This window comes from Hoplias malabaricus, chromosome 13, assembly GCF_029633855.1.
Source record: "Hoplias malabaricus isolate fHopMal1 chromosome 13, fHopMal1.hap1, whole genome shotgun sequence".
NCBI lineage: Eukaryota > Metazoa > Chordata > Actinopteri > Characiformes > Erythrinidae > Hoplias > Hoplias malabaricus.
In genome coordinates, this window is record NC_089812.1 from 27,470,371 (window position 1) to 27,495,035 (window position 24,665).

The window sequence follows — 24,665 nt, forward strand, 5'->3', positions numbered from 1 at the left end:
TTTGTGAACACATGCACAGAAGAAACCTTACAAAAAAACACAAATGCAAAGAAGAAACCATATATAAACAATATCCAGAAACACCACTGCACTTTCTGGCTTCTATGTCATTTAAGGCGGACTGAGGCAAAGAGCAAAAGTGCTCTGTGGTTAGACAAATCAAATTGAATTTATTTTTTTTTTAAATCATGAATGCTGGGTCTTCTGGGCAAAAGGGTAGAGGAACCGTATCTCTTGATGTAAATGCACAGTTCAAAAAGCAGCATAAATGATGGAATAAGGGTGCATTAGTGGATACAGCATGAGTGATTTGCACAATAGGATTTGTATAACTTTGACTAAATGTCAAGGCTGACTACTCCAAGTGGTGATGTATTCATCTTCCTGACCCCTAACTGTTCATTTGCTATTTCATTTCTCTAGTAATGCAACAGAGAACATAACGGTGGTACTTTAGTTTCTATATTAATATGCTGAGGGCGTGTGACTGAAACAGGACTCAGATGAATTAGGGGAAGGAGAAAGAAATGAGCAAAAGGTGTTAAAAAACAGACAGAATGAAAGACAAGTGAGGTGTATACTTGTTTTATTTTCATTTTCAAAATAAGTCACCCGAACATGTGATTAGATTTTTTTATTTTGGTTATTAAATACGTTGTACATGTCTTATATTCACTCAGAAAATCTCACTGAAGTCCAAACAGAAGGCCATAGGCCTTGGATAAGAATATAGCAGACCCAGGGCCTGGGCTTGTGGCACTTGGGCCGTTTCCTTGGCGGCAGACTGACCACAGTGATCCCTGTGGCATATGGGCAGGAAATGAAACTGAATACTAAGAGTTTGGGGTCAGAGCTAAATTAGCTATGTTCCAGTTATTCCATGGTGGACTATGTGTACAGTCTGTGGAGCCTGTGATAAACACCAACAAATATGTATAATATGCAAAATATCTGTCTGAATAAGAATTATTGTGGTCACTGTCATAACAAAACCTCATATCTCTGAAGTATAAGTATTATATATAAATATAACATTAAAATCTATGTGTTTTAAATCAGATTAAATGCTAAGATAAAAACTGTCTTATTTGATTTGATTCCAAGTTCAGACCATTTCTATTGGACCATTCTTCATGAAGTTATCATATATTGTAAAAAAAAGCTGTATTATCCTCGCTGGACAATAAATATATTGACAAATATATGAAAATATGAGGTTCTGAGATCAAACAGCAATATAACCTAGTGTTCAATGACATACATTTACTGTATCATTAATGTTCCTGTTAGTTCAGATACAATAAAAATGCATTTCTTCGGACATATGCATGTATGTTTTGCTTAATTAGAATAAAATAATACACTCTTGTCAAATGTTAATAAAAATTTTCCCATAGGCCTCTGGCTATTGTTCTGAACCTGTATTAATGTGTTATATGTACAGAAATGATGAACTCTAGATAACTGTAAACATGCATGCATTATGTACAAGGTAACCACTACAGTGCTAAATGTATTCTGCTGTCTATTGATTAAAGCAGTTCTCTAAAATCAGTGACACCCCAACATTCTGAAATCCTGTGCTGAAATATTCCATGTGTTGATTCATTCTCAGGTCTGACAAGACGTAGACATTCAAAAAAATAAAAATAATAAGAATGAAAAAAAAGAAAAGAGAAAAGAAAACTTTCATATCCACAGTCATTTAGAAGTCTCACAAATCAACAGAAATGGCTGCGTCAGTTATTCCTCAGTAGTCTTTCACTGACCTTTTTACATGGACTCTTTCATATTTCACAATCAACATTCATAGGTAGCGTTACTTTTTAAGTCCAGTACATCTGCACAAACAGAAAGTGGTGGTAGCCTAGTTCTCATGTGCTATAACCTACATTCACTTTTAGGGCTCACAATATATGTACTTACTTGGTTCACTCGAGCTGGCTACAGTGACATACTGGAAAATTTGTTCAGATCGTTTCAACACAGTTATACCTGGTGGAACGAACCTGAAAAGAGCTTACAACTGAGTTTAAACTGAGTATGGAAACAATTTTGGAGCAAATATTAAATTGAGATCACTCAATGAAACATTATGAGTTGTTTTTCACTGTGACTCTTCCATATCTGATTGATTTGCATATCATTTTAGCTTTTACACCAAAGAACTACACTGATCTTTTGAGAATTCTTGAAGAATGAAGATTACCAGTCATTGGTAATGGTGTAACAATACACACTGACCATACATAATGACAAAAAAAATCCTATAATAGAAATTAAGGCAGAGTACTGACATTCTTCTGTTTATGATACCCCCCAAGATACTTCAGTACTCCAGAGTAAAATTAAATTCCAAAATATAATGTCCACATTTAAAATGAAAGTATATAGTGCCCCAATGCTCACACTTGTTCCTAAAATCCAAACTGTTGATTGTACATTCCATATGTTATGAACATTAGCATTCCTTGAATGTGCTACTTGAATAGTCAGTATATAACCTTTTCCTACTCCTTATCTATAATGATTTCTGATTCAAGCCACACTTATTTAAGGTGTTCTTCAGGAATCTGTATCAAAATCAAAGTACTGGTATCAGTATTTAAAAACTGAATGATAACAATAATCAGCTGGATTATATTAGTTATGCTATCTGACACATCTGTATTGTTTAAAAGACAAAAGCCTTACACACCATGACAATTTAATGTGTGACTTTGTCAAACAGGTTCTTATAATATTGCACTGTGTGCCTGTGTCACCGTGAGCTGTGTATTGTTACACTCATAATCTTTAAGCACTGCCCAGTTCCTGGAATTTTTCTGACTTTCATTTTAGTCAATTCAAATCTCTCTAGCCACTTGACCTGTTAGAACTGACTCTGCATAAGTTTTCCTTTGTCAAACTAAGACAAAACTACTCACAACAAAGCGGCCGTGATAATGTGTCTGACAGGAAATTAGTCACAATGTTAGATAACACAGGACGCTACAATGCCTTTTTGTAAATTTGTAACTAAACAAATATTAACTGTCTTGTATCAAATCATTTCTATTGTTTAATTAAAGCTTGCCAAAAGACCTTGTGTAAAAGACAGCATGTCCTCCTCAGCTTCTCCTTAACTGCTCTGATTAGCTCTGTTGATTCTTTTGCATTAGCTTTAGCATAACTTTCCCCTTAGTAGATATGAAATTCCGGCATTTTAAAGTCCTGTAGCTAAAAGTTCCCTGCTTTGATTTATGTAAAAATGGTTTCCAGAACACAGAACTGTATTTTTCCTATCATTTCCATGAAATTTTCAGAGTTATTTCCCTTTGTTTCAACATATTTGAGTCATTTAGCATAAGCGCTACGGAGGATGTAGCCTTTGCTGAATTTTGGGTGAACATTAGTAACAATAAAAAAGAGAAGCACATCAGAATTTTGCAAATGGTCAGTGACTGTAGAATTTGAAGTTTGAAAGGATTTATAATAAATTGTATAGAATTCAGAAAAGTGCAGTTGAAAACAATGGATTGGGACGGGTACCTTAAAAAAAGAAAAAAAAAGAAAAAGTAGTTTAGTCTGTCCCTCAATTCAACATGCTTTTTGCATTATTGTCAAGACAGCTTGTCTGTACATTTCACAAACACATCTGTCGTATACATTCACTGATCCTTCATATTCATCTGTGGATTTCATCTGCCACCTCTCTGGGGGCTGCTGGGTCAGCTTCACTGGTTTACTTTCTCTTCAGCTCGTGTTGATTCATGGATTACCAGCCTGGAATCCTCTACAACAGCCACCAGCTCGGGGCTGCTCAGGTTGACCAGCTGGCCCTCTTGAATCTCCAGGTCACACTCCTGTTCTTCTTCTAGCTCCTCCTCCTCTTCCTCCTCCTCCTCCTCCTCTGGGTTAGGTTCAGGCTTGGGCTCCACCTCCCCCTCACGGATCTTCTTCACGTAGAAGGTGAAGGGAGGCACACGGTAGGTTGTGGTTTTAGAGCGAGCGTACGTGGCATGTTCTGGAGAGAGGGACTTCTTCAGTTTGTCCCTGGACATTCGCAGCTTTTCTTTCCTCTCTGTATTGGGTGTCATCTTTGTCCCCAGCTTGCCCATCTTCTTCCCCAGGCTCAGCCTGGTCTTCTGCAGGTTCTCCCTGGTCCTCAGTCTGGTCTTCTCCAGGTTCTCCTTGGTTCTCTGACGTGTTTTCTCCAGGTTATCCTTGGTTCTTTGCCTTGTCTTCTCCATCTGCTCCTTGCTGAAGGCCTTCTTCAGCTCGTCCATGCGCTGCTGGCCACTGCGTTTCATGCGGGACACCCTGGACTCCTTCACAATCTCCTCGATCTCTACCTCCTCCTCTCCTTCTCGCTCATCTTCTCCTGCTTCACTCAAAACCTGCTCACCCTCTTCACCCACTGCCACCTCCTTCGTAGTGGTCTTTACTGGCTTCTCCTTATCCTGAGAAACACAAACACACACACACACACACACACACACACACACACACACACACACACACAAATAAGCACATTTTATAGTGACTGTAAGGAATATGGTTATACTTATGTTTAATAGGATAATTAGATGGATGGATCAATAGATATACAAACATTTGTAGACAACTCTTTTAATGAGTTATTTTAAGTTAACTCATAGATGACACAAGCGTTCATTTGCACTCTAGGCTAATATAATCCAAAACACAAAAGGATTGGTCAAAAGAACTGAAGACCCTGGAGCAGATTCAAGACCCAGTGGTTAGAGGACAACGCTTGGTGCCGGAAGATAGCTGGTTCGATCCCCAGGACCAGAAGGAACATCCATGGCTGAAGTGCCCTTGAGCAAGTCACTGAACCCCCAAAAATGCTCCCTGGGCACTTTAAGATTTTGCCTATGTTTTGTTTTTGATCAAAGGAACACTAGGTGGTATTTTTACCTTACAATTACAGCTTTAAAATCTTTGTGACACTTCACTGACCTTTAATAGGGAGAACAGAGCCTCTGACAAAGCTACTCAGGGCTCAGCACTTCAGAAACTGCGCTATGAATCTTTGAAGGAGGGTAGAAAACCACCCTTGCCTTTCCCCTTGATTTCAGTGACAAGTTTAACATGTATGTACTTTTTCTAATAGTGCAGTTTTGTGGTAGCTTGTTTTCAGCACATGACTGACTTGATTCTGTGTCCTCGGCCAACAATTTCCTCACATCTGTCCCTTATTCTCTACTGCTGGCTGTTGCAGATAGAGAGCTGTTTAGAATTCAGGGCACGCTGTCACATATTTGATTTCAGCATCAGTATATTCCTGTCATTAAGGCAGTGGAGAAGTTTATGGGATGGGAAAGAATCCAATCTATTCTGTGTGCTCTGTGCCACAGCTGTTCTGGGAAAGGAGGTACAGAGAGGTGAAGTGCTCCCCCTACTGGACCCTTTCATGTAGTGACTATGTCCTGTTAATTGTATATTTACAAGTCTCAAAAAGTGTGTATGGAATAAGAAAAATGTGAAATAAATTCCCAAGATAACTGTCAGTTGGCCATAAAACCTCAAAATAATTTTGACAATAAATATTCATTCATTCATTATCTGTAACCGCTTATCCAATTCAGGGTTGCGGTGGGTCCAGAGCCTACCTGGAATCATTGGGCACAAGGCGGGAATATACCCTGGAGGGGGCGCCAGTCCTTCACAGGGCAACACAGACACACATTCACTCACACACTCACGGACACTTTTGAGTCGCCAATCCACCTACCAACGTGTGTTTTTTTTGGACTGTGGGAGGAAACCGGAGCACCCGGAGGAAACCCACGCGGACAACACACCAATCCTCACAGACAGTCACCCAGAGCGGGAATCGAACCCACAACCTGGAGCACAAGGCCCCTGGAGCTGTGTGACTGCGACACTACTTGCTGCGCCAGCGTGCCGCCTGACAAGAAATATAGTAAATGAAATTCTTCTGGTGAGATTTATTTTAAATGTTTCTACATATCCAAAAGATGATAAATAGTTTTGGCCATTTCCCTGCATGCTCTAGGACCACCAAAGTAGTCCCAGTTTAACCACACACCCACCCCACGCACCTAACATTCAGCATAAATATACAATTGGGAGTGTCTACAGGAATAAACCTTACAAAACAATCAACCAGAAGATCAACCTGAGAAATTAAGATAATAACACTGATAATCCTATTGAACTGGCATGTTTTAAGGGTTGGGTACAACTGATGTAACGTTTATATTTCAATAGAAAGATTTCAGAATACACTTGGCATCGCAGTTTGTGCTACAATGGTTCTTCTGTGGAACTGGACCAAACAGACTATCCGCACCTCTGTCATGCCTCACTAAGTCTTGGGTAGCTCTTAATATGTTCACTGGTTGTCCATCCTTGGACCTTTTAGGGAGGTTCTAATAATTTCAAACCAGGAAAACCCCCACAAGACCTGTCATTATGGAGATGATTTGACCAAAAGTTTTTCCATTCATTGTCTGTAACCCTTATCCAGTTCAGGGTTGCGGTGGGTCCGGAGCCTACACGGAATCACTGGGTGCAAGGCAGGAACACACCCTGGAGGGGGCGCCAGTCCTTCAAAGGGTGACACACACTCACTCACACCTATGGACACTTTTGAGCAGCCGATCCACCTCCCAGCGTGTATTTTTGGGCTGTGGGAGGAAACCGGATCATCCGGAGGAAACCCATGCGGACACAGGGAGAACACACCACACTCCTCACAGACAGTCACTCAGAGCGGGGCTCGCACCCACAACCTCAAGGTTCCTGGAGCTGTATTCATATCATGCCAGTGGTTTTATTCTTGTGGCTGATCATTGTATGTATTGTAAAGACCATTTTAAAGACCATTTTAAAAGGTTATTGGTGTAACGGTCAAGATAATTAGAGCTAAGCATTATTTAAACAGAGGCTGTAAACCATAGGGCTTTTGGGTACAAGCTAAAGTATCAGTACAAAACTGATTAAGACTATGATGTTAGGTTTGTAAGCCTGTATTCACACATTTCAGAATTAGTGTTAATACCAAGCAGGGCGGGAAACTAAAGTGATCGGATTCAAAATGAAAGAACCATATCTACAAAACAGCATAATAAGCAAGATATGAGATTACATTGATGAGTGAACATTCTTTTGCGTGCTCATTTTCACACACACACGCAACCACACACACACAAGGACAGTGATGAGAAGCTGTTTCAGTCTAAAGCTGCTATCACTAATGAAATCACACATATGTACATGCAGAACCACATGAGTGCAGCAGTTAAACACTGAACCCAAATTCATAGCTTATATTGAATATTGCAGGAAGATTTGCCTCCAAAAGGTAAAGTTGTTTCCAAAAAAGGGACAATCAGATATTATTTTGCAACTAGACAATGCTGATAGTGCAGAGATAATATAATAGAACAAACAATATTTGTTTTATTCCAAGTTTGAAGCAGTCTTGCTAGGCACACTGCAGTCAAAGGGATAGTCAGCCAGCTCCCTCTGGTGGTTCATAGCAGGAACACCACCCACGAGACTGAGCTGATAAATGAGCATTACTAGGAAAGAAGCACTCGCTGGACATTCAGGTCCTCGTAAAATGGCCTCTGTTACCTTATGTGGCATGGCCTGCAAGACCAAGACCCGTGTGTGCGTGTGCGTGTGCGTGCGTATGCGTGTGTGTGTGTGTATGTGTTTATTTTAGGGTCGCCTTTCCTGCCCTGTGAATGCCATCTGCACCATTCTCTCATTCCCTGGACACTGGCCATCAATGTCACCCCTCCCACCGGCCCCGGCCCTCGCCTTGATCACTATCTACCGCTGCTCCCTAACAAATAAATACTGATGCTGTCACCATGGCAACAGCCAACCCCGTAGCCCTCGCTGCAGAAGCCAGAGGGCAGCAGCACTAAACAACTGCAGCAGAATGTGTGAGAGATTCTCAGAGAAGTGAGGGACATACACGAGTCAAAGTGTGAACTGGTTTGCACATCTGTTTTGAAGTGAGAAATAAGACATTTTCGACACGATGCATAAACTTTACAGCATCTTATCCAGATCAACTTAAAATGTTTAATCAAATAACAGTGTTAATATAGGGTGACCAGACGTCCTGTTTTACCCGGACATGTCCTCTTTTTTAGACTTAAAAAAATGTCCGGGCGGAATTTTACAAACGTCCGGGATGTTGTTTTTCTAGAGTTTACATAGAACCTCGAGAAGCGTTTCCTTCACAAACTAGTCCCGCCCTCCCCTACTCCGTTTGGTTCGCTTGAGTGAGAAAGGGGCGTGGTGAAGTAGCCTAGAATCTTCTGATTGGACGGTCTGACTGTAGAGCTATCATTATTGGTCGATAACCTTCTCTGTAAACATTTAATTGGTCAGTAGTTGTCCCCCCGCATATTGTGGATATCAGTATGGATTTAATTTGTTGTAGCACTGAAGCTTACAAGGGCCTTTTAATAATAAGTCAATAAGTCTGTTTTTTAAACAATTTTTCATTTACAGTCAGTGTAGTCACCCTGCCATGGTTGGTGTGTGATATTTGCAGCTAGCAGTAAGCATTAATGCTACTAGCAGATGGTTGCAAGTAGCAGTAAACATTAAAAGCAGGTAGAAGGTAGTAAGTACATTTAGCGTGGTTTAAGTGTTCAACACGTAAGTCAAACAACTGCTAAAGAAATCCCAGTCTTACAAACACAGCGCAACTACTTCTAAGTGCACAATACTTTAGTATAAACTCTAGATACTAGAGATACAATACCTTAAAGGTATATATGTGACTGTATTCATGTGTCTCACAGGAAGCATGTGTGTCCTGTGCATGTGCTCTCCGAACTCAACAGTTATTCAATTCAATTCACATTTATTTATAGAGTGCGGTAAACAGTTGACATTCGGCAGCCGTGGCCTAGTGGATAGAGAAGGGGGACAGTAAGGTTGCAGGTTGGAACAGCACTGGTGTCCTGTGGCTAAGGTGTCCTTGAGCAAGTCACCTAACCCCTAACTGCCCCCTGGGTGCTGGGGATGCCTGCCCACTGCTCCAGGTGTGTGTTCACTGCCTCTGTTGCAGTAGTGTGTGTGTGTTCACTCTTATGGATGGGTTAAATGCAGAAGACATATTTCGTAGTGTGTTGTATATAGAGAAATAATCGCACATTTAAAAGCAGCATTACAGATCTCTGGGTCCTAGCCCAAAAAATGAATGCAAAGTTAGGATGAAGACAATGTATGAACAGAGCCAACTGGTAGAAAAACGAACAAGCCAATACTAAACATGACATTTCATTTAATAATGATCTATTTTGATATTTAAGTGCGCTCATTCATTTATTATCTATGGTCATTTGATGTAGAGGGATGTGTGGACGTACAGTGCCAAAACTCCAAAAAGTTGTCTGTGTCCAGTTGCTGCACTGCACATGCTGCCATTCATTCAACACTGCAATGGTAGTAATCAGACACTACTTAATACAACCAATCACTGTGCTGCCAGTTTATCTGATGACATATTAAATCAACAAATGCTCATGTGGCTATTTCAGACCATTGACTTCACTGAACATTTTGCTTTAGAAAGACATACAGGCCCTTAACGTAAACTACATTTACACACATCAGCAGCTGCTTATGAGACTGAGTGACAGCACTTGTCTAAACAATAGTTCCAAGAATCACATCACAGTTCACAGGGAACATATCGATCTATCAGTGCTTACTGATAATGGGTATGACATTTAGAAACAGGTAAAACTGATGCATGCTTGATTAAAGTTTTGATTTGCATTTTCTAGTGTGAAAACTCTTTGTAGCTCTGTTGAACACTGAACTGTAAAACACCACTGGTTTTAAACCTTTAGAGAGGAGCTGTGTGGCAGCGACACAACCTCAACACAACCTGTTTTGCCTCTGTGCTGCACTCAATCTTTAAAATATTGACTTTTTTAAATTGCTGATTCCGCTACCCCTGTTCTGTATGGCAAGAAGCAAATCGAGCTAGTTGTGCACACTGTAGAAACCCAATAGCTTGTGGAAAGCAGTGCGTGGGAGAGAGTGAGTATGTGAGGGCATCTCTGGAGAGAGGGATGAAAGGCATACTGAGGATGAGTGAGAGAGCAGCTGCTCTGCGGGGTCTGGCGCAGCTGCTCCTGAACTGCTGCACAGCAGCAAATTTTTCTAGAAGAGGCTACCTCAGTCACGAAAAGGTGTAGTGGCTAGCTGCGCAAGGACGCGGCGTGTGCTAACACCATAAATCTCAGACCAATTACGATATTATGAAATATAGTAAGATTATCAGTTCCTTGTGTGTAATTTGGACACATGCACTATCTGCAAAAGCTGACTTGCTAAGATTTGACTGTCTATATGAACAGTGCATTGAGAGCAGGAATTGCTGTGAAATTGGCAAACAATTTTTTAACACCAATAATATTAATGTCTAAGAGGAAGCCACATGCTGCAGAAAAGAGTCCCCTGATTTGATCTTCAAATAGAAATGGCTCTGAAGCTTGATGTTTGATTCTGGACATTTTTATTTTAAGGCATTTTGCACAATTTCTAGTGGCTAGGTACAGGCACCCACACACTATCCAGTGTCCAGTCAGGCATTAGATGTGGTGGCCGCTGGGGGCTATATTAAGCTCTTGGCACTGAAATTGGAGCTGACTTCCATTTTAACGCTATCACACCAGACAGTTTCATAATGTCAAACCGATAGAAGCTTTTCACCCATTTACCCTCATTAAAGGAGGCTCACTGACATGGCCCTGTATTGTAGTGGACTGGGAGAATAAGGGTTACAGGTTAAAGAGCACTAAGCAGGATGATGTACTATAGATGAGATGACGTATAGACGCGAAGTGTGTCATAATGCTAGTCTTTATACTTATACTTTTGGCTCCCAGAAGGCCGAGCGGTGGAATGAGGACAGCTATCTATTGTTGGGACAATCGTGTCCTTCAGAGCATTATAAAGAAGGTGGCAACTTCCTGTGGACTTACACAATTGCTCCAAATATTAATACACTCTCACCCTCCCACACACACACACACACACACACACACACACAAATATGCACCCGTAAAGAATGTTTGAATCACTATTTTAAGTGATATAAAAGTAATTTATACTGGGGCCCACAATATCCTGAGCCAGCCCTGCCTATGTGAATGTCCCAGAGGCCAGAAACTGGACATGATTCAAGCTGAGCCCAGCCTGCAGTGTCTGCTCTAGCAATGAGACAGTATCACCTTAACCTCACATCTAACATGCCATGTTACAGGACCTGACAATATGACATTAGCAACACAGCGGCTAGCACTAATAAAGTAATTACAAGCAGGTGCCAATACTACGATGGACACAGAGACTGGGTTAAGGAAATGGAGGCATCCACGAGAGATGGAGCACTAGCTTCAAACCTTAACTTCCATAGATCGCAGGTTCGAAGCCAGGTGATGCCTCAGCCAGCTGAGGCTGGGAACACTTGAGATTGGCATTGCTCTTTGGTAGCCCTTTTCCACTAAAAGCTCCCTGGTTCTCTTCAGGATTCATGGAACCTTGGTGCTATCTCCAGTTTCCAGTTTTCCATTTTGTCATATCAGGACACATAGGCCCGGTTCTCTGTTTTTTTACCCAGCACACCATCAAAAGAAATATAACACAAATGACCCCACCTAGCTCCACTGAGCAATAATGCTTTATTTGAGGCTCTGTTCTCTTTCTGGAGCTTCCTTAGCTCAATACACCAATGGCCACCATCATAGTTTACACTATAAAGTTACAATTCTTTGCTTCCAGTTGGAAATGGAATTTTCTGGTTTGGCAACTAATTAATGTTGTGGAAAACGAGCCAACGGTTTCAAATTAGGTTTGAGAACGTGACCCTAACCAGCTCCATCTTGCAGTAAAAGGTCAATTGGGTATAATAGAAATAGGGGAGAAGAGCTAAAAATGGAGGATGATAAAAAAAACAAACAAACAAACAATCATAAAAGATGAGTTGCATCAGAGTTAACTTGCTTCAAGCTGGGGAATTTCTAGTCACGGTAGCAGAGTTAGCCAGCCACAGTATGATGACATTCTCACTGTGGTAACAAAGACGACTAGCTTTGAGCCTGGGATTTTCTCACCACAGTAACACAGTTGATTAGTCACATGGTGAGGAGGACCTTTTCATAACAGTGATTTTTTTTTTTTTGTGGGTGTGCCAGGAATATACAATGTATACAGTCTGTTTCCACACTCACAATAAGGAAACTTTAATTTTTGTGGAGACTACAGAACAATCCTTTGGAGTAAGTCCCCACAAAATGAAAGCCATCACATTTCAATCCAGTTTTATTTATGAGAATTTTTCAACCCAGAATTCTGGGCCCAAGCCCCAAGTGAGTGTCGCTGATGTGACAGTGGCAGGACAACCTCTCTCAGAGCATGAGGAAGAAACCAGGAGAAGATTAGATACAATGAAGAATTGTATTAAATATTAGTCTATTACGGCATGTTCTGAGTGTGTTCAGAGCTGTGTTAATGAAGTACAGTGAGAGGCAGGTGAACTAATAGCAGTTCTAGTTAACGTAAGTCCCTGTCTCATCAGTCATTCAGTGTGCATGAAGGTGAGACACTGGCACATACAGATGGCTCCATGAGAGATTAACAGGAATGTGTAATATAATGAATGAAAACAAATGTGTGTGCGTGTGTTTATTGTGTGGTTACTGGAAACGGGTATTGAGGCACAGCCATGCTGCCTTTTTATGCTATTTACTTTCCATGCCCTAACAAGGACAAGTAAACAAAGTATTTGGACATGGTGTGTAGTGAGATTCAGCGGCACCAAATGCTAGCAGACACCTCTCTGGTTGACGGTGAGCTCCTGACAATCACATATCTCACTGCCCACTGAGTCCAAGCACACAGGCACACACATAAACAAAACAACACAAATAACAGAAACTTTCCCAACAAGAACCCCTTGACCAAATATGTGGAAGCCACAGTGCCTGCTGGAAGCTCCCCCAGGACTCTCAAGCCCCGCCCAGAGTCTGATGTCCTGTTGATTTGTAACTATAAAGCCTCCTTAAAAGAGGCGCTGCAAAACATTTTCGACTTTTTCTATAAAAACGTGTTCTGCTGATGATTACTGCCTGTTGCCTGCAGCCAAATCATGTCTGATTCTTTTCTAATCATCTGAAACTGCCCACTTCAATATTTCTGTTTAAACTGGACTGGACACCAATGTTGAACAGAAGAGCTGAAGAACTTATAGTAGTATTTGATTTTATTTTTATTTTAACCTACTAATTTATTGTTACTTTTAATTTTTGTTTTCTGATTAATTTTTTTGTCATATTTTGGGCCAATATTTTTAAGACCCAGATTTAGTCCAGAATTAGGCTTAAAAGCTTAGCACCACTTAATGAACCTCCATGAATATTTCAGATTATTTTAGTTACTGACATATATAAGTATGAATTAAAATGAAAATAGCAGCTTAATTTGCTTTAAAACTGACAATTTTATTAAATTGACGGAAAAACCCGAGCTCGTTACGGAAATACTTGAACGCAACCGTGACGTCACTGGTGGACAACAGCTGAACAACGCCGTGGTAAAACACCATTATGACTGACTGTTATGACAGTATCTAGCTAAATAACCAACATTATTCATGACAATAGCCTAGCAATAAGCTAAAGTCAAATTTAGAGGTACCGTTATTCTTGTAAATGTGATCGAAGTCGAACTCGAATTCATCCGACACTATAAACCTCCGTAATGCAGCTACGTAGCCGAGTATAATCTGAGCCACCGAGTTTAGCAAGTCAAGCTAACGTTAACTAACACCAACTAAAACAGGCGAAGTAAGTGTCTTTACCCTGTTTACCTCCATGTTACAGAGGCTCTTGATCACCTTTCGTTGGTGTCCTTACATGCCCATATTGTTGGAAAAGCGCCAGTGAAATGAGTTACAGATAACGGAGTGAGCGGACGGTCCTTTCCAAAGTGCCAGTTTAAAGTTGACAAATTTAGTCCATTTTCTGGATATTTTGGGATCTTTGGGCCATTTGTGCACCGATGTCCCACTGTACATTGAATTATTGCAGCCAAAAACAACACACCTTTTCGTCATTTTGCATTAAATTAAGTGCAACTTCGAGTTGTCCACCATCTACGTCACAGGCAAGACGCCTATTAGAGTTTCCGAACACCGACGGTCTTTTAAAGTTTATTCCTTGAATTAGCAAGAAATAACATGTTTTCTGACTATCAATAAACACAAGTTAGGAACTCAAATTCCACTGTATTTATTTGTTTGACACTTTCATATAGCTGGTGCTTAGCCTTTAATCATGCCTAGCAAAGCTAAAATCCAAGCCAAGGTTTTTCAACTTAATCTCACCCTGCCACATCTGTACAGGAGAAACTAATGCCTCTGGTAGCTGCCTGTAAAATACATATGTGGCAGGTGGAGATGAGGTAATAAAAGATTGCAGTATTCCTTTAACCCTTCTATTTAGCGAGATTAGCTCACTTAAACGTCTGGCTCTGTTGCTACAGGATCAAGTGTTGACCCCTGATGATCCAGGTTTAATTATAAAGCATCCGTGTCAGACCCTGCCCTCCTGCAAGTGATCTGAAAGAATGTAGCTATTCCAGGACCTGAAAGAGAACAGCAGAGCACCTGCGACACATTATCAATTCTACACACTCACATATTTCCCACTGTCATTCAGATGCACACACAAAACACTGTCACTTCTTTTATCTCAAAGTGACTGGATGATATAAACTACATGAACGTTACCGGAGCATGAAGCATGGGATGTGATAGAATGCGCTCTGGAGTAACTGTACTCAAGCTGAAAATCACCATGCCCAATGCCAAGTGTTGACAAGAGGGATGTAAACTCCAGCAGCATCTGGCTCTGAAGCAGTGGAACTACATTCTACATCCAATACTTTTAAGATTATTGGGAGTGGTATTTGTGATCCAGAGCTAAACACTCAACAATGTTCTCGCAACTGAAAGCAATCAAATCCTAATAGAACTGTTCTTTTACAGACTTAGAAGAAAGAAGCTGTGTCTGGGCAAAACTCCCTATAAATACTTGCCCATTAAACATCATTAAATATGCTGTAACTGATCACTCACATCTGGGATCAGCAGAAAATGCTAATTGTGTTCTATAGCTGATCAAATTCATTTTCTGTAACCAATTCATTCTGTTCAGAAACAAGGTGGTCTGTAGACACACACACACACACACACACATACTTGCAGCCTGTGTAAATGTGATACGTTGCAAATGAAAGGAAAATAGAGCACAGTCCAATATTACAACACAGAGGCTGCAGCTGACCCAAAACAACCTCAGACTACTGTTCACATGCAGAGAGAGAGAGAGAGAGAGAGAGAGAGAGAGAGAGAGAGAGAGATATCAAATGCATGAAAAGAGTTCACACTGCTCTGACAGGAACTATTAATGAGTTATTCCACACTAACTCACCACAGGCCTGGCTGAAAATATAAGTGATTCCCATGAAAAGAAAAAACAACATAATCTTCCATTTAATGCATGTTAAAAACACCTCATAATGAATGATTTATATTTTCTTTAAGTAAAAATATATATATAATGGAATTCCATATATATCAGGGCTTATACAGACATATGGCACAGAGGACTGATATTTATACTCGGTATCAGCAGATACCTGAGGATTAGATATCGGTATTAGTATCAGAAAGGAAAAGGTCATATCATTACATCCCTGAAAAACAAGCTTACTGATCTACTGATAAGTATAAACAGACACTGAAACATTGGATGTTCCCGCCAAGATGTGTCCACAAATATACATTTATGTTCTGTCCTCTCTCTCTCTCACTCTCTCTCTCTACAGAAACACACTAAGACACACACACACACACACACACACACCCACACACACACACACACGCACACACCCACACACACACCGACGCCTGTCACCCAGCAGGGGACCAATTTTACAAAGGTAATTTATGTGAGCCTCTCAGGTCTGCAACTGGATATCTGTTAAATGCCATTAGTGTAATCTGTAGCCTCAGTGGACATTCCTGTAGAGAGCTCTGAAAGTAAGACCACACAAACGCACACACACTGCACACAACTGCACAGAGACTCCCTGTGTCTGTACTCTACTGCATTAAATTGTGTCCTTCCTTCTTTGGAGTCCACTGCAACACGTTTGTACAGCACCTTGTTTTCCAGGTGATTTCACATTCACCAGATGTAAGAGTAAATGTATACAGTATAAAAGACTTCCCAAAGAAAGACATTTTGTTGGTCCAGAACCTGCATATATCATTCTGCATTAGCAGTGCCTTCAAAGATGTGCCAACCACCCAGGCCATGTGCACTAATGCACCCCAATACCATCATGGAGATTCAAATTTCTATATTTAGTAATGAGTATTTGAATAAAGCTGTCTTTTTAATCCTCTGAAAAAACACTTATAAAATAATGCACAAATAAACTTCAATGTGCCTTATTTACAGCAGAGTAAAGCTGTACACAGTGTTTACACACTGCATTAGAGCACTGTTTGTGTGTACAACTCCATAATGAGAGGAAGATCAGTAACGTGTGTTTCTAAATTAATCAAATGAACAGACTACCCCTTCAGAAGCAGGATTATAAAGGGCATAAAGGACTAATTTTCCAGTTTATATACAAATAATCAGCCAACTGCATGAAAATAAGTATGTGAATTTCTGCCTTTCTGAGCAGCAATGCTCCAAAAACATAAACCCAGCTATAACTCTATCAATGAAGACAAGCAGTCTTTCAATATTTTAAACAGAAAATTCTTTAAGAGTCTTATTAAATGTCATCATCCCAAAAAAGATCATATTTTCCATTTTGCTGGGGACATTTAGTCCAAATACATATGTAAATTCATGGCCACACACTCAAACACACACTCCACACTCTTCTTCCATCATTCAGCAGTGTGTGATTAGCGCACAGTAACATCATTCTTCCCCAGGCTGCCACAGAGGGTTGTTCTGAGGAAGTGGCTTGTTATGAAGCTAAATACAGCCATGCAGTTCCTGAGTAAACAACAGCTTGAAAACTGCCCTGAGAACATTACAGAATACTGACATTAGAGAACTACAGAACACTGTCCTGACAACAGTACAGAACACTGACCTGAGAGAAGTACAGAACACTGACCTGAGAGCAGTACAGAACACTGACTTGAGAGCGGTACAGAACACTGACCTGAGAGAAGTACAGAACACTGACCTGAGAGAAGTATGGGACACTGACCTGACAACACTGACCTGATGATAGTACAGAACACTGACCTGAGAGCAGTACAGAACACTGATCAGAGAGAAGTATAGGACACTGACCTGAGAGCAGTACAGAACAGTGACCTGAGAGAAGTACAGAACAGTGACCTGAGAGAAGTACAGAACACTGACCTGAGAGCAGTACAGAACACTGACCTGAGAGAAGTACAGAACACTGACTTGAGAGAAGTATAGGACACTGACCTGAAAGCAGTACAGAACACTGACCTGAGAGAAGTACAGAACACTGACCTGAGAGAAGTATAGGACACTGACCTGACAACACTGACCTGATGATAGTACAGAACACTGACCTGAGAGAAGTATAGGACACTGACCTGACAACACTGACCTGATGATAGTACAGAACACTGACCTGAGAGAAGTACAGAACACTGACCTGAGAGAAGTATGGGACACTGACCTGAGAACACTGACTTGATGATAGTACAGAACACTGACCTGAGAGAAGTATAGGACACTGACCTGAGAGAAGTATGGGACACTGACCTGACAACACTGACCTGATGATAGTACAGAACACTGAACTGAGAGCAGTACAGAACACTGACCTGAGAGAAGTATGGGACACTGACCTGACAACACTGACTGGATGATAGTACAGAACACTGACCTGAGAGCAGTACGGGACACTGAGCTGAGAGCAGTACAGAACACTGATCTGAGAGAAGTACAGAACACTGACCTGAGAGCAGTACAGAACACTGACCTGAGAGAAGTATGGGACACTGACCTGACAACACTGACCGGATGATAGTACAGAACACTGACCTGAGAGCAGTATGGGACACTGACTTGAGAGCAGTACAGAACACTGACCTGAGAGCAGTATGGGACACTGACTTGAAAGCAGTATGGGACATTGACCTGAGAGCAGTATGGGACACTGAGCTGAGAGCAGTACAGAACACTGACCTGAGAGCAGTACAGAACACTGACCTGAGAGCAGTACGGGATACTGACTTGAGAGCAGTACGGGACACTGACCTGAGAGCAGTACAGAACACTGACCTGAGAGCAGTACAGAACACTGACCTGAGAGCAGTACGGGACACTGACCTGAGAGTAGTACGGGACACTGACCTGAGAGCAGTACGGGACACTAACCTGAGAGCAGTACGGAACGCTGACTTTAGAGCAGTACAGAACACTGACCTGAGAGAAGTATGGGACACTCACCTGACAACACTGACCTGAGGAGAGTACAGGACACTGACCTTGAGAGCAGTACAGAACACTGACCTGAGAGAGGTAGAGGACCCTGACCTGAGAGAAGTACAGAAAACTGACCTGAGGAGAGTACAGGACACCAACCTGAGAGCAGTACAGAACACTGACCTGAGAGCAGTACGGAACACTGACCTGAGAGCAGTACGGAACACTGACCTGAGAGCAGTACAGAACACTGACCTGAGAGAGGTAGAGGACCCTGACCTGAGAGAGGTAGAGAACACTGACCAGAGAGCAGTACAGAACACTGATCTGAGAGCAGTACAGAACACTGACCTGAGAGCAGTACAGAACACTGACCTGAAAGCAGTATGGGACACTGACCTGAGAGCAGTACAGAACACTGACCTGAGAGCAGTATGGGACACTGACCTGAGAGCAGTACAGAACACTGACCTGAGAGCAGTATGGGACACTGACCTGAGAGCAGTACAGAACACTGACCTGAGAGCATTACAGAACACTGACCTGAGAGCATTACAGAACACTGACCTGAAAACATTGACCTGAGAGAATTATGGGACACTGACCTGAAAACACTGACCTGAGAGGGGTACATAACACTGACCTGAGGAGAGTACAGGACACTGACCTGAGAGCAGTACAGAACACTGACCTGAGGAGAGTACAGGACACTGACCTGAGAGCAGTACAGAACATGGTGGAACATTAAAGCAATTTTGGGTCCAGAAAGGCTCTAGGACCCCCAGTCACAGGTGCCAGTGACATTAGCAAGGGGCTTGATGTTTGAATAAAGCACTATACATAGCATTCAATCAGATTGTAGTCATAATTTACAACAGTAAAAATGTAGATCATGGTCCCTTTAAAGAGACAGAATGACATTCTCTGGAGAACAGTGAAAGGTTCTTTCCCCTTGCAGGAATACTCTCTCTCTCTCCCACTCTCTCCCCCGCTCTCCATAGAATCAGTAAACTACATTGCAGACATTACCACATTCTGAACTATTATTAGTCCGTCCAGGAGTAGAGAAACGGGAGGGCAACGTCTCTGGGTGACTCTCTGTCACTTTGTACGCCATCCTACACCACCCCAGACCAATTTATATTCCTCTATTGCACTCCATCATGCATCAAAACACTTAGCTCTGGACAACAGCTGTCTCACATGCTCTCAACACACTTTATACTAATGCAGAGCAGGGCCAGTGCTGATTTACTCGACTTTAGAAGAAGGTCCTTTCAAGTAAGGCTACCACATTAGTTCATGAGTTGTCAAGCATCTTAAAGTTAAGCATCTAAATTAACACACCTGCATGTGTATGGGGGCTGTGTTTATGATGAGACTAACATGCTATATTCAGCAAATCTAAATTCATACAGCCACAGGATTACGACATTCCAAACAGATATGAGGCAGATATAATACACTGGAGAGGATATAAAACAGAAATGTCTTCATCCTACACCATCACACATGAGCCAACTATCTGCCAGAGGAGGCACGCACACTCCAGCTTTAGCACAAGGGGGTACACTGGGGTGTGTGTGTATATGAGAGAGAGAGAGAGAGAGAGAGAGAGAGAGAGAGAGAGAGACTGGGAGGGAAATAGAGATCATGTTGCAATTCTTTACCTTGTGTGTTCTGTCACAGATATTTTCAGTCAAAACAGATGGCAATTTGCCAAACTCTGCACAGTGCGATTAAGCATTTACTTTTCATTCATTCATTCATTCATTGTAACCGCTTATGCACTTCAGGGTCACGGTGGATCCGGAAACCTACCCGGAATCACTGGGTGCAAGGTGGAAACACACCCTGGAGAGGGCGCCACACCTGCACAGGGCGACACACACTCACAGACACTTTCGGAGTGGCCTACCACCTACCGACTGTGGGAGGAAACCGGAGCACCCGGAGGAAACACACGCGGACACAGGGAGAACACACCAAACTCCTCACAGACTCCTCAAGTCACTGGGAGCGGGACTTGAACCCACAACCTCCAGGTCCCTGGAGCTGTGTGACTGCGACACTACCTGCTGCGCCACTGGGACAGTGGTTAATCTTAAAAATTAGCTTTTCAGTTCATCACAGGGCATCACACACTAACCCAGTCACTCACACACTCACACCTGTGGACACACTCATCTGTTTAAAGATTGTGGAAGGAAACTTGAGCACCTGGAAGAAACGCACTAGGACTGGCTAGTACTTGTATAAGAGAGATTTCCAATAAAGCTTGTGGGGCTGCTGGCAGTAGTGTTTTGGGGCCCATAAGGGGGCACTGTATTTGTGGTCTTTGTAGATCCCAATGCCCAATGACAGGGACACTGTACAAAAAAAATGCCGTTGTCCTTCGGCCCTGATTCACTGAGGTCATAAAATATTCTTGAACATTTCCTTGAGAAGAGTTGTGGTGTTCTGCTAAATCTACCATCGTGGACACTCTGGAGTCCTGACCACCCTCATCTTCAGATAAACTGATCTCCTCACTCCCAAAGAGCTAATACTGTGTGGTGAGTACAGTATACTGGTGTGGATCGGTGGCTGTTACATTCTCCAGCTGCACAGTGTTGATGGTTGAAGCAACTCCCTAATGTCCCTGTGTAAGGTGTATAAATGTAACTATCATTCAAGTCATTATTAGTTTTATAATATTGTTGATTTGTTGGTCTTCATGAACCCTTTAGAACCACTGAGAAGGGTTCTTGCACACCTGACCAAACAAAACCTCCAGAATTCTGGGAAAAATTCATTTAGTAATGGCTTGGAAAAATGTTTGTCATTACCGCCTTCATGTAGATCTGCACACTTCTGCAGCCTAATATAGGATCCTAAACACATTGCCCGCATTGTATGTGCACAATAGAGGCTCTGTTTGGAACATACTGGGGGAACCCCAAGCCAGTGCTCTCCAAAGGTTGCAGAGAGGACCAACACGAGCCTTTGAATGTCTCATTTGACAGAGTACTGAGACTTTCTGATGCTGAATGTGGAATGCAAGCCCGAGCCCCTCAAAGGAATCCCTGTGTGCTTTAAAAGGCAAGAGGAAATATCACACACAACGTCATGCACATAAATCATCTCAGAGTTGACGCTAGTATTTGGAACGAACCAAAGGATTTTCCATACAGTCCTCTCTATAAGATGATATGTGGGATGTGGTCGGACACTTATAGGACCCATAGCATATCAGTCAAGTGTGAATACATTAACACCTGGATCGCTTACATACCATTGCTATCCAAAGAAAAACATGTGTCTCCATTTTGGTTGATTTTATATTTATGGTATCATTTGAACACAAACGCTGTCCTACACATTCTGTGAAACATTTCATGACGAATGGACCAACATAAATAAAATAAAATAAAATCGTTTTACATTGACTTCCATTGAACGTTAAGAAGGTTATTTGTCCTTCTGTAAAATGACTATTTTGGAGATACATGTTGTTCTTTGAACAGCGACAATATACAGTCTATAGCCTACTCTTCACAGGAACGTAGAATATGGAATAAAACATAATTAATTAATTCATTCATTATCTGTAACCGCTTATCCAGTTCAGGGTCACGGTGGGTCTAGAGTCTACCTGGAATCATTGGGCACAAGGCAGGAATACACCCTGGAGGGGGCGCCAGTTCTTCACAGGGCAAAACACACACATTAACTCACGCCTACAGACACTTTTGAGTCGCCAATCCACCTACCAACGTGTGTTTTTGGACTGTGGGAGGAAACCCACACAGACACAGGGAGAACACACCAACTCCTCACAGACAGTCACCCGGAGCGGAAATCGAACCCACAACCTCCACGTTCCTATGTGACTGTGACACTACCTGTTGCACCACCATGCTGCCCAGACAAATATACAAATATATAACATAAATAAATAAACAAATATAACCAACAAATCAAGTAATAGTGGCTCATTTTTAACATGTATGCCTGGGTAAGGTATACACTGGTCACTCTTTTTCTAATCAATATCACATACGGTGCAGAGAGATCACATTTCCAAAGGTGATCCACCATTTAGTCCAAGACTAGGCTAAAACATGCTGGGGAAGCCCAGCCCAGGCACTTTAGATGTCATTCTTAATGGGCTTTAATTGAAATAAATTTCATAAATTAGGTGTATTTACTTACCTGTGTACCTGTGTATACTTACCTATCTTCTGTGTATTTGCTACACAGAAGATAGGGATTCCCTACAGTGAATACCCAAGCTTAAAAAATGTGATTATGATGATGACGACGACAATGAATCTCTGCTTACCTGGAAAATGAGAACCTTAAAGTTCTTCCTCTTGAGGAGCTCATGCTCGTTGTTCTCCAGTTTCTTGATCTGACCAGCCTGCTTCTCCAGGTCTGTGCGCACGCTTTTCACATTGATGTTCACCTTGCGCACCTTGTCCAGCAGCTTGGTGACCGTTCCGGCCGTGCCCACCTGGCTCTTGGTCAGCTTGGTCAGCTCGCTCTGGATGACTGTCACACTCTTCTCCATGTTCTCCTGTCGGCTCTCCAGGTTGTTCTGGGTGTGCTGGATCTGGTCCACCACACCGATGATTTTGTCCAGAAGGGCCAGCACCATCAAGCCCGTGGCCTGGGCCTCGGACGTCTGTGCCTCACCACTTCCGCCACCGTCCAGCCCGGGCCCCAGCACCAGGCCGGCTCCTTTAGAAGGGTCATCGTGGTCTTGGTCATCGTCAGCGGTAGTGTTCTTGCGGTTGGAGACTGGGGTGGTCATTGACGTTTTGGCAGCAGCCGTCACTAAGGCCACCTCTTCGTCATCGTCGGAGATTTCGGCGAGGGCTATGCGATCCAACTTCAGGTTCGTGTCAGCCATGGCCGGGGTTCAAGTGTAAGGTGTCCACGCAGACAAGCTTACGCACACACACACACTCTCTCCAGTGGGCTTGCAGATAGAGGTCTAAAGAACACACACATACACAGACTCACACACGGGTCGGTGTGTGGGAAGGCAGTTCCAGGGTAAAAATAAAGCACTAAAAAAAGACCTGAATGACAGCAGACACCAAAGAGCAAAGAGCAGAGTGAATCCTACTTGAAATTTCACTCTGAGATTTCTCCTGGTTTAATCTGTTCTGTACATCAAGATACAACAATCTCTTCCCACCTCTTCTCACTCTATTTATCTAAGCCCCTAGACTCCCTGTCCAAGCAAATCTTTCCCAGGACTCTGGCTAGGTCCTCTCAGCCCCAAGGCGTGTGTGTATGCGTGCACGCGAATGCCAGTGCCAGTGTGAAACCCTCCTGTCAAATGTTCTCCTGCCCTCCCATAGCCCTCCTCCTAAAACCCTCATTTACTGTAATAGCCACGCCCACATTGACCATTGCAAGCTAGACTCCTCCCAACAGCAGCCTGGCAAAGACAAACACATTAACAAAATCAGACACACTTAACTCATCAGCTCTGAGTCTTAACAAACTTCAGCTCTGTTATTCATCCTTAAGTATTTTTGGCTGGACATGACAATTCCAAACGTACTGGATCAAAGATCAAGTTTAAAACAGGTTTAATTTCTGATAAAAGTGATCATGAAACCAGTGATCTACTAAAGATAGTAATTGAGAAAATTCAATTCACGTCCTTTTTTCCCCCCGTTTTGTTTAGTTAGGTTTCATTGTTTTCTTCGGTTAAACGCATACAAGACGTCTGCTCAGCAGTTCATTGTTGTTGTTGCCTCATTCGTCTCTTCGTGATACACTGAGGGACACAGATCTGGACTAAAAGGTGGTCAGTCAAGCACACGCAATCTGTGACTAACAAACCGTTGTACAAAAAGTTGTAGCAGGTACAGAATGAGGCCATTCCTTTTCTTTCTGAAATAACCATAGACTTCCCAGGTTAAGAGTATATGAGACTCTAAAAACCCAATGTTCCTGTCTACATCAATGGAGAATTCAATTAATTCCCATACCATGAGAGATGTTGGTATTTGCATCTATTGCTGGTAACACTCTGTATGGCCCCTTGTGCCATTAGCACTGAAAACATAAGATTTATTTACACACACACATATATATATATATATATATATATATATATATATATATATATATATATATATATATATATAT

At 42.0% G+C, this 24,665-nt stretch overlaps 1 protein-coding gene across 1 annotated transcript; it reads right to left on the reverse strand.

Moving 5' to 3' along the window:
- Positions 1 to 3,716: 3,716 nt before the first annotated feature.
- On the reverse strand, positions 3,717 to 23,409 carry cavin1a (caveolae associated protein 1a). The gene is made up of 2 exons (XM_066641459.1): positions 22,840 to 23,409; positions 3,717 to 4,436 (listed from the first exon to the last, which is right to left on the reverse strand). The coding sequence occupies exons 1-2, from the start codon at positions 23,407 to 23,409 to the stop codon at positions 3,717 to 3,719; spliced, it is 1,290 nt and encodes a 429-aa protein (XP_066497556.1).
- Positions 23,410 to 24,665: the final 1,256 nt, after the last annotated feature.

What these genes read in the sequence shown, in the direction of transcription:
- cavin1a (XM_066641459.1), bottom strand. Translation starts at nt 23,409, where the DNA reads ATGGCTGACACGAACCTGAAGTTGGATCGCATAGCCCTCGCCGAAATC. An exon ending in TTAAGGTTCTCATTTTCCAG is followed by an intron (nt 4,437 to 22,839) that starts GTAAGCAGAGAT and finishes TCTCAGGATAAG; the next exon opens with GAGAAGCCAGTAAAGACCAC.